The 11,394-nt window shown below is 43.5% G+C and overlaps 1 protein-coding gene across 11 annotated transcripts in view; it reads right to left on the reverse strand.

Moving 5' to 3' along the window:
* Window positions 1-8,860, reverse strand: part of ZC3H7B (zinc finger CCCH-type containing 7B) — a 47,010-nt gene extending 38,150 nt beyond the window's left edge. For 3 of the 11 annotated variants that reach the window (XM_090141794.1, XM_090141763.1, XM_090141788.1), the window contains exons 1-4: window positions 7,397-7,687; window positions 2,777-2,837; window positions 1,006-1,039; window positions 415-612 (exon numbers count right to left, since the gene is read on the reverse strand). In XM_090141794.1, the coding sequence (XP_089997920.1) occupies window positions 415-612; window positions 1,006-1,039; window positions 2,777-2,837; window position 7,397 (294 nt within the window). In that variant the 5' untranslated portion in view covers window positions 7,398-7,687. The other 8 variants (XM_090141758.1, XM_090141785.1, XM_090141745.1 and 5 more) reach the window with 6 other exon arrangements.
* Between the last annotated feature and the right edge of the window lie 2,534 nt (window positions 8,861-11,394).

Below are 11,394 nucleotides of genomic sequence, written 5' to 3' on the forward strand. Positions count from 1 at the left end.
CATATGCGTTCTGAATGCTCTGCCATGATTCAAAGCCTTCTCACCATCTTCCAGTCTCACAGACGTGGGGAGGCAGGCAAACTTCCAGAGCAATATTCAGAGTCAGTACAGGAAGGCACTGGATCTTTACAACTGCATTTCCAGAGTGCATTAACTCCTCAACAACATGGACCTGAACTGCCTTCTTAGTACCTTAGGCCTGGCCAACAAAAGCAGGACCCAACTTCTTTACATCATTCCTCTGGCTTTGCAAGACACAGCGTGATAGTGAGGAGGTATCAAAGTTCTGTGTGTCACCATCTCCTTCAGTGCTGGGGGCTGAATCCCCTACTGACATGTTTTCCATCTGCATGACACCCAAAGCAATCCAGCTGTCCTCCCTGACTCCTGGGGATGCCTTGGGAAGGCACTCACCATGGCAAAGTAGCAGGCAGCTCGGTTGACATGCAGCTTGCACAGGAGTTCCTTTGGGATGGTCACCTCATCAGAGGCTGCATAATCTGCCACGTTCAGCCCTTCTACATACTGTACCAGTGACAGCTTGAAATCCTTCTCTCGAAACAAATCATTGCCCTCTGCAAACAAGTTTCTCACCAGCTTCTGCAAGACAGCCTGGATAGAAGGGACAGAGCAAACAGACTGAAATGGATACATGGAAACAGAAGCAATTTCCCAATTTCCCATTCCTTCCCATGTTTCAGCAACCTGTCTGCCCACCACAATTCTCCCACATCCCCACTCTCCTTTAAAGCATGAGTCTTTTGGTGGAGAAGAATAATCCAGTCAAATCTCCTCCTTTCTTGATCCCTCAAGTGTTTTCTCCTTCCACTGAAGTTTTCCTTGCCAGAATTCTTAACGCTTTACATTTTACACAAACTGTGACAGACCATCTCTACGCTCTACTCTTGCTCTCTACTTCTTGTTTGTAAACTAATGGCTGTGCAACAGAACAAATCTTGTTAACCTAGGGGTTCCCCACTTCAGAAAAAAACACCTTGTAATTACCTCATAATCTTCTTGGCTTAAGGGTAATGTAGACCTGGAAAAAAAAAAAGAAGAGAAAGTGTTCACGATTCAGGCATCCATGTAAAATCTCGCTTTTGTCTGATGAAGAAAACCATCTTTTTAGTCCTGTTTTGATTATCTCAGTGATTTACTGAATGTTTTATCACTTAAAAGACAGCTGGGGTGAAGAGAACACAATTAGGAACCATTATGCTCAGTGATGGACACAGTGATGTCAAGAGACGGCCAGGTCCCAAAGGTATTTGAGACAAGAGGAATCTTATTCTCAGCTATTTTCTGTGCATATTATTATTATATTATATTATATATATATATAATATAATATAATAATAATATATATATATATATATTATATATATATATATATATATTTCTGTGCATATCACGTGATATTTTGTCACATGCCTCCAGACAGCCACCTATAAAAAAAAACATTTCTGAGAAAATCTCATGTGAGGTTGTCATAGAAAATGGGAGCATAAATGCACCTAGCCCTGATGAGAGGCAACAGATTGGTCACTTCAAGATCTCCTCAAATCCTCTGTGCAGTCACGGAAAAGACAGTGATAAATGCAATCACTTTCCTCCCCGTTACCTCAGCCACATGCCTTTAGAACTACACCACAAACACAATGAAAGGAGAAAACATTGGAGGTGCAAGAAACCATTCAATCCTTGCTGCCTTGGCCAAGACTGCCAGTCTGTGTACTAGAACTGGCCATGCTTGTGTGGATTACATCTGCCCCACAACAGCCTCGAGACATAGGCAAAAGGTTCTGTTCTTCAAATCAGAGCACCTGTTTGCTCCACACATATTATTTTTCCTGGAGACGACATAAAGTTTTCAAGAAATCTCTAGCAATCTTCATGTCCCTCCTCATCTTTGAAATACAGCACCATATACATGGCCTTACTGGTCAGAGAATAAACTTTTTAAAATTTCATCAGTACAAATCCTTAAAACTAACTACAGGAAATGTAATGGCTTTGTAAGAAACATTCACACTGCTTATAAAGTTGGACTACCCCAAAACAAGCCAATGAATAACACTTTCCCTGGTTCAGAGTTTAAGACACATTCAAGAAACACAGACAACATCCTCTATTTCTAAATTATTTCATTTATGGGAACCTTACACATTTTTATAAACATTACCAAAATAAACCTCACAACTTTCTGTCTGAAACTGGTTACCAGCCTCACATAATTTCAAACTGGGGTAAAAATATGATGGCCATGCCAAAGGATGTCAGTACATAACTTGGAAGAGTTGGCTTTTTTCTCTACTGTGGATGGACAGATTTCATAAAACTGCAGGATTCAAAGCACACCGTAAGAAAAGAAATCTTATTCTAATCTTATTTCTTCCCTACTCATCATGTCACTTGGACCTTGAGTCTTTTGCCAACTCAACTACTGGAGGGAAAAGCATGACCACACTTCATAAGGAAGTGCTTGAACTTGTAGCTACCACACAGGAAATCACCAAAGCTCTAGGCAGACACAAAATATTTGCAGAAGAGTGACTGGAGGCAATGACCAGGCTGGCAACTGCAACAGAGCCCAGGTCATCTCTTTCTGGTAACAGCAGTGTACGAGGCACCTGGCATTTACCCTCCTTTCCTCACCTACGTAATAGGAATACTGTCTTCCTGAGAAAGGTGAACAGAAAGAACTTGATCCTTGCAATCCTTGATACAAAGATAACCACCTCCCAAGCCACAGGAAGCAATGAGGTTGTCCACTTACTGAATTAATTGAAGTCCTTTCTCTATTTCTTGTTTTCTCTTCTGTCTCTCCATTACAATCACTGCAGAAGAAGAAAGAAAAAAAAAAAAAAGAAATGAGTCATTACAGGTCTTGCTGGCAGTTAAGCAGCACAGTATTTTGTGTGCGCTTCAACTTACTACCAACAAAATACACCAGCCCAAACGCACAGAACACTGAAGCCCATGATTTATCCACACTGCAGACAAAGGACGACAAGCAGCTCGCTACCCAGTATCTGCTTTTTCTCACATGCCACTGCCAGGATACACAGGCAAAGAGGAACTGCTTCAATTTGAGCTCGCTGCTTAGACTGCCAATAAACAAAGCAATGGGAACCAACTGCAATCATGACTGCCTTCTAGGAAAGGGGGAAAAAATAAACACTTCCCCCGCACTGGCAGAGATTTCAAGAATTTGTATGTGGACCCTTCCACGATAAGCAATTCCGACCACTGGGCCAGACTCAAACTGGTTTACAACATCCTTGCATACCAAACAAGTAATTTATGTGGGGCATCTGGAATCATATCACAGTGAGGCACTGGGAAGGAGGTGGAATTTCTTGCTGTGGTACAAATAAAAAGACAGTAAGGGACCTCAGCAATGGATATTTTGTGCTGAAAATCAGTTGACAAGTGCACAAGTGCAGCAGAGACTTGGTAATGCTCGTTGGGAGCAGGAACAGGGCTCCAGGATGCTTCAGGGAGAGGGGACCCCCCCCCATTCTGCAGTGCTTTGAATTGTGGCCTCAGGAGGACTCGGAGGAACATTTTCCCATAGGCATGCACACAGATGGACAAAGACAGCAAGCTCAAAAACACTGAGATGGAACTGAAGACAACATGCAGCCACAGCTTGGGATTGCCTCTGAAAAGATTAGGATAAAAACAAAAGTCATTTTTCTTGGAGAGCATTACCACCTGGCTCCCTTTCATATTACAGATGTCTCTACCAATCTAATGTATCTTACAGTACCTGCAGCATGATCAGCCCAGAACACTGTGAAGGAACCTTTAAGGTACATGAAAATCAATCCTGGCAGCTAAGCAAGCCCTTACTGATTATGCTCTGCACTATGCAAAGTGCAGAATGGCTGATACTTGCCCTTTACCAGGAAATATAGGAGAAAAGAAAAGAAAAAGAAAAAGGAAAAGGAAAAGGAAAAGGAAAAGGAAAAGGAAAAGGAAAAGGAAAAGGAAAAGGAAAAGGAAAAGGAAAAGGAAAAGGAAAAGGAAAAGGAAAAGGAAAAGGAAAAGGAAAAGGAAAAGGAAAAGGAAAAGGAAAAGGAAAAGGAAAAGGAAAAGGAAAAGGAAAAGGAAAAGGAAAAGGAAAAGGAAAAGAGAGATAAAGACCAAGAAGCAAAGGCAGCAAAAGTAAGCAAGGGCTTGAAAGTGATACAGTGTTGTTTGTAAGTCATCAGACATTAAATATGAGAGCAATCTGGTCCAAACAGCAGGCAGAAGATTTTAAGCAGCTGTATGTGGAATGGGATGGGCAGCTCAGCAAGCAGGGGAATGCCAGAATGCCATGCAGAGAAGGTGAGTGATGATCAGTGTCTCTATAAAGGCTTTTAAACAGAAGCAATGGAGAAGAGCTGGTAGACCTCAGCACACCACCACCAGAAGGCCTGGAATGGTTTATAAATAACCTGGATAATGAGCAATCAGGAAGAGAGAAATTTAACAAGGAGACCGTGAGGTTAATATGAACACAGAAGCTACAAGCAGACAGGTTTGAATGGTAGAAAATAAGACAGTCATCTCATTCAGTATTTCTCCTTGCACAAAACCGAAAAGACAGAAGAGAGAACAGACAAGACGAGAAGAAGCAGGAGCTATGTGCACACAGACAGCAATGAGAGCTGGAGAAAAAAGTCAGGCTTGTCCTCCTTGGAGAAGCCTTGCTCTTGCTGGTCCTCAACACAAGCCACGCTGGAGAGAACACAAAGAACAGAAGGAAAGTTGTGGCCCACAGACCTGATGGAAAGGGATATTATTGGTGCCTGCGGAAAGCAGAAGTCAATGACTGCACTCCAAAAATACCGTGGCACATCTTCACATTTGTGTATATCCACACAACTGATACATCACCTTAAAATACTTCTGATATACACAGCATGCTTCAATTCTGCTACTGAGCTCAGCCCTGTTCTCAAAATACTACTGCAAGGAGCGAGGAAGAGAAGATCAGTACCACTTCTGATGGCTACCCTGATCCACTGCTGAACATCTTCCACAGCAAGACATTGGCATGTGTTACAACCAGAACTGGTCACTGCTGCTTGTCCACAGGGTGGCATTCAAACACTGACAAAAAGGTGGAGTGGGGCCAACGGCCTGCAAAAAAAGGCTCTAAACATCTCTTTCCTACAGTTACCCAACTCCTCTTGCATCCTGGAGTTCCCCTTATTTTTAATCTCATGGCCATCAGATCCAGCATACCCATTTCCATCCTTGCTTCACTTAAATGGCTTGATCATCTTTACATCCCACAATACCCTCGTAAAGATTTGATCCTTGATAAAAAACTCTCATAAAAAGAACTTCTGTTCCCTGCACACTGTTTCCTCTTGGCAGTCTGAGACTCATCTTCTACAGCTAGTGCTTCCCAACACAAGACTCTTTGTTGCCTTCTTTAGACACAGACCACAGGTTCAATTGCCCCTCTACAGTATTGCGCTCTGGTGCTGCCCCACATTCCTCTTTCCTTATAGGTTGGTAATCAGCCTCCTCTGCTAGCACTCCTTCACACCTTCACATTTATGTCATAATTTCACACATAAGACTCATCTTCTCATGGCAACACCCTCAAAATGCACACCACATGCCGCTGCCCTAACAACCTATTTTATCTCTCTCAGGAACAACCATTTTTCCTATTTGATCTGACTCCACAGCAGCACCTTCCTCCACGTGTTCCCTTCTTCCCTCTGGCATGCTCCACGGCCACTGCAGATTCCTCTTGCCCTTTCATACCCCCCTGTTGCATTCCTGGCAAACTCAGTCTCTTCTTGGTCACTCCAGCCTCTTCACCATCAAGTCCCACTCTAACCTTATACCAAACCGCACACTCATTATGTTTGTAACCCCAGAGTACAATCAGCCATTGACACACACAGTGCTTTGGTTCTGTTGCACACCATACCATAGTTGATGCATAACTAATTTTAAGCACAGAGCCTGCTTAGCTTTTGTTTTCTCAGTCACGTAAATATTTTTAGAAACACAGTACAAAACATTTCATCAAGCACTGTGCCTGAACGTCCTTTTTTTTCCCCCCAAATCTGTCTGTCCAGACTTGTCTGCTCAAGTCACTACCAGAATTAGAATCCAGGATATTTATATCACCACCAAAAAGCTCTTCTCATTTCAGTTGAGATGTTCGTCCGCTCTGATCCAACATCTGGAGAGGAATTTATTCGTGGTTTGTCAATGAGTTTGTCAGATAAAAATAAAATACTGCAGATTGGCACAACAGTTTTCTTGCTTTCAGAAGAAAACACAACCCAGTAAACACAGTGACTCAGTCACAAACCAGGTAGATTCATTCAATGAGAGAATATGAGATGAATAGAAATACTTTAATTTGCCTTATCAAGAGCCCTGACAAAGCTGAATATGCACAAAGTTTTTCACAGTATATTTCTGCGATAGCAATGAGTTTATATCTGTCTGGCTTCTAGGCTTGGACTGCAACATTTCAGCCAGAAATGAGCACAATGAAATGCAAGTGGCAGGTTGTAGAGCTCAGACAGGAGCTCAGCCACTGGCTGTGTGCTCTCCTCCATGCAGGATTTGCTAGCCTGCAAGCATGAAGGCTTTGGCTATAATCTGGCCATCATGGTGGTGAAGCAAAACAGGCCAAGCCTGCCACAAATAAGGGCTCCAGTTTGTTTCTTGAGGCTGCTCCCTAAGTCTGAACACTTCTCACAAACAACAATTTTCAGGATAGAATAATAGAATCACTGAAGTTGGAATAGACCTCTAAAATCATTCAGCCCAACCATATACCTGCCCTCAATATTACCTACTAAACTGCATCCCTAATTACCACAACCATATGTTTCTTGAACACCTCCAAGGATAGTGACTCCACCACCTCCCTGGGCAACCTGTTCCAGGGCAGCATAACTCATTCTGAAAAGAAATCCTTCCTAATGTCCAACTTGAACCTCCCCAGTACAACTTGAAGCCATTAACTCTCATCCTATTGCTGTTACCTGGGAGAAGAGGCTGACCTCACCTCGCTACAAACTTTCAGGTTTTTCTAGACAGCAATAAAGTCTCCTTTGAACCTCCTCTTCTCCAGAATGAACAACACCAGTTCCTCAGCCACTGCTCATAGAACTTTCCCCCATCCAGCCAGAAATGATGACCATGTCCAGTCTCCAGTGAATGTGAAACTAGCCCCAGCTGAAAATAAAAGCAGCCATCAGATGTTTCCCCAGGGCAAAGCCTCAAGAGAGCACCCAGGTCCTCATCACCCCCTTTTTGGCTCCATCAGGCTTCCCACCCACTGTTTACTGCAGGCCACCTTCCTCTTGCCCCAGCAGCACAGCTTGGGCAGTGGGATTACACTGCCAGCCCCTCGACCACTCACTCAAGGTCTCCTGCCCGCCCAGCTCGTCCTCCCCTGCCTCATTTTAAAATGTAAACGTCAGGTCTGATTTCACGGCTCCCGCTCTCCTCCCCCACCCGCAGCACTAGGCCGCCGATCCCCGGCCTCGCGTAGCGGCCACCGCGGGCGGAAGCGCCACCTCCGCCGGCCGGGGCTGCGTGGGGCCGGTGGTGCCTTCCGAGCCCCCGGGGCTCCACCGAGTGCCCGCACCCGGGCATCACCCCACTCCCGGTGCTGCCGGGGGGAAATAGCTAGGTTTCCCGGAAAACGGAAAAGAAGCCCAAACATACTCTTCCTCCTTCCCCCCCCCCCCGCTCCGCTTCAATAGAAACCACGCATCTCCAGGAGTCTGGGGGGAGGGGGAGAGACTCTACGAAAAAGGGAAAATAAAATAAAATAAAATAAAATTTAAAAATAACCTCTCGTGCTACCCGGAAGCTGCTTAAAACATTAAGAATTAAAGACAAAAAATAAACAAATACAAAAGCAGAACCTTCTCATTTGATAAACTTTACAAGCCCTAAGGAAGGTGCATTTGGGAAGCTGTTCCAGCTGAGCTTCTCGGCTGCTCAGCGGGGCTTATACCAAACAGGAGGGAGAGTTGCAACGCAAATACAGCCCCAAAAGCAGTCCTGAAAGCTACGAGCCACGAGCACAATGAGCCCCAAGTTCTTAATAGAAACCCAGGGGCTTTTCCCCTCGCTATTCACTTTCAGACTACCATCACATTTTTTCCGGGGGGTGGGATTAGGATCTCTGACAATTATTTTTTTGCAAGCCCCACATTTTTTGGCAGAAGCGGGGGGTTAGCTTCTGAATATCGCCAGTATCATTTTCCCCCACTTTTTTTTTTTTTTTTTTTTTTTTGCAATTACACAACATTGCATCTATGCAGTCAGCATTGGAAACCTTTACTTTTTAATGAAGCGATGTCCAGATTTTCTCGTTTCACAAGTCCACCCCCTCTCTACACACACACATACACACGCATAGCCATTCGGTTTAATAATAATAATAAAATAATCATAAAGGACTCACCTCTCCTCGGGTTCTCCCCCCCACGCTACGTATAACTTTCCTCGATAAATGGTATTATATTACTAGAGGTATTATTAACGTATTATTACTATAAGTAATAATAACAGTAAGTGTTATTTAATTATAGGAGGGAGCATTCTGCTTGTGGATCGGCTGCCCCTGCAGCTCCCTCCATGTGCCTCCTGAGCTCTTTACTTTCATTTCCAGGTCTCTCGCTCTGCTCGCTCGCAGCCGCACCAGCAGAGAAAATGCCTCCCGCATATCCTCTGGGCCCTAGAGGCTACCGCTTCCCACAGCCTACATGCGTGCAGCTTTCCCTCTTGGACGGTGTTGAGATTCTTTAAGTCGAATTAGGCTTAAAATAATCATAATAAAGCACTGAAATATTTGAAGCTCTGTTCTTGATTTGAATACAACGTTGTTAATGATTTATTCAGTCTGGAATGCACTTACTGCATCCCACACTGCTGACAGCTTCCCTGAAAATAGGATCTACAAACATGAACCTTCCTGTGGAAATGAAAATACTGTGTGTATATATAAAATATTAATATTATTGCACTATATACTGTTGCATATTATACAAAAGACATATGTGTAACTTACATGCACATAAAATTTTTTTTGAATTAAATAAAATCTTTTTGGAATTAAATGCTTGGCTTGTTCTCATCTCAAAACCTTCAGTGTTTCTGGAAAATGAACTACACAGCCACAACCCCACATGTTAACATGGAGGTACACAGATCACCTCAGATAAAGGTTTCATCCCTCCCCGCCATCTGCAATGCCATTAACTTCAAATATCCCTCTGAAATGAGCATTATGCTTGGCTCCCAACCTAGCCTCCCTGGTAGGATGGGTTCTCCACTCCCCAAAGACTTCTGTCTCCCATCAGGTCATAATTTCCAGACTGACACCAGTTTAAATTATCCCCCTTTTTCACATGTAATCAGGGACGTGTTTACTCCTCAGTGCCTCACTCCTCTATTTACCATGACCCAAAACAGTGTCACTCAGTGATTTGCAGAAAAACATCTCAGGTAATATTCAGGTGTGGGTAGAAAGTATCATCCAAAACGTATTAAAACTCCTTAGTATTTAGAATATTTTAACCAGAGAAGGAAATACTTGATAGACAGTAGGATTGGCTGCCGGTAATCCTGTCAACACAATAAACTGATAATTTACAAAATATAGTGGATTGTATAATATACCATATGATGTTGGAGGACATTGTCCTACTCTCTTCACTATGTTTAATAACAATCTACTTTTTTTTTTTTTTTTTTTTTTTTAGATATTCATTATGTTGTCCAATACAACCCAAAGACTACTCTGATTCAGGGATAGGACAATGTTTATTTTTGCTACCTGTTCAGCAGATTCATTACCTCTTAAACACCTCCAGGGAGGGGGCGCTGAGCGAGTCACAGAGCCCAGGATGCCTCCAACCATGCTCTCAAAGCTCACTGTCGGAAAGGCAAGATAAAAATTGCAGCTAGATGAGAGGAACAAGAGCACCTAGGAGAAGCCAAGGAGAAAGAGGCACTAAACCATGATCTATTCACAATCAGGAGTTATACTGGAAAAAGCATTATATTTTTATACAGGACAGTTTATACAACATTATTTTTCAAGACTGAGTTTCCGCATTGAATGTCACTTCACACAGCACCTATTTCCTTTGTCTGTAATACTAAGAGCTGCCCCATAAGGGACATAAGGCAAACGCTGTCCTGCTCGTGAAATGGTGCCTTTCCTCAGGGGTTAATTGAAGATTAGGGGCCTTTCAGTATCTTAAGGAGGACTATAAGGAAGGAGGGGACAGACTATTCAGTAGGGTCTGTTGTGGTAGGACAAGGGGAAATAGTTTCAAACAGAAAGAGGGGAGATTTAGACTAGGAATGAGGAAAAGGCTGCTTATGATAAGAGACTGGAACACTGGAACAGGTTGCCTGGAGAGGTTGTGGGTTCCCATCCTTGGAGACATTCAGGGTGAGGCTGGAGGGGCTTTGAGCACACTGCTCTAGCTGTAAGTGTCCCTGTTCATTGTGGGGGAGTTGGACTACATGGCCTTCCAACTCAAACAATTCTATGATTCTCTGTGATTCTATGAAAATTCTTATAATTTGGAAACATGGTTACCCAGGTCTTATATTCAGTAGAGTCAAAATGCTGCAAATCTCTACTGCAAAATACGGCAGTGTCATAAAACTGACTTTGACGTGTAAAGTTATACTTGTAAGGAGAATTATTCTATCGACCTATGCTGCAATGGCACAGCACACATTCACTGCACTACGCCTGCAGCCACAATTAAAAGGTTTTATCCCCGATCCTTTGGCTCAGCCAATATTTGGGAGAAAGAGGAAAGAATTGGGTATATTTGATACAATCCTGGTTATTGCTTTAGGCTGTGATGAACTAACGACAAGTGCCACATTTCTTGCTCATACAGTGGCAGTTGTGAAAGCAATGCCGCTTTATGTTACAGTGTTTGCTAATGACATGAAAGCTGCACGATGGCGGTAGGGCAAGTAGAAGTTGAACCTTCCCACCGATATCCTGTTACACTTTGCAGCTGTGCCACAGATGGCAGCAGAGGGGCAGTCTGACAAAATGCCGTCTGACATGGGAGCGCGTATGGAGCAAAGGTGCGTCACTGAATTCCTCCATGCAAAAAAATGGCATCTGTTAACATTCAGTGATGCTTGCTGGGTGCTGACGGAGACCAAACAGACGTGAGCACAGTGAGGCAGTAGGTGGTGCCTTTCAGCAGCAAGCGATGGTCAAATGGGGTGCAGATTATTACAAGCGTGGCATGCAGGCTCTTGTTCCTTGCTGGTGAAAACAGACAGCTAACGGTGGTGACTAAATCGAAACACAGCGCTTTGTCGCTGAGAATTTGCCATATCAAATAGTTCCTCCACGGCCCCGCA

Source organism: Phasianus colchicus, chromosome 1 (assembly GCF_987193195.1).
Source record: "Phasianus colchicus chromosome 1, bPhaCol1.hap1.1, whole genome shotgun sequence".
Classification (NCBI taxonomy): Eukaryota; Metazoa; Chordata; class Aves; order Galliformes; family Phasianidae; genus Phasianus; species Phasianus colchicus.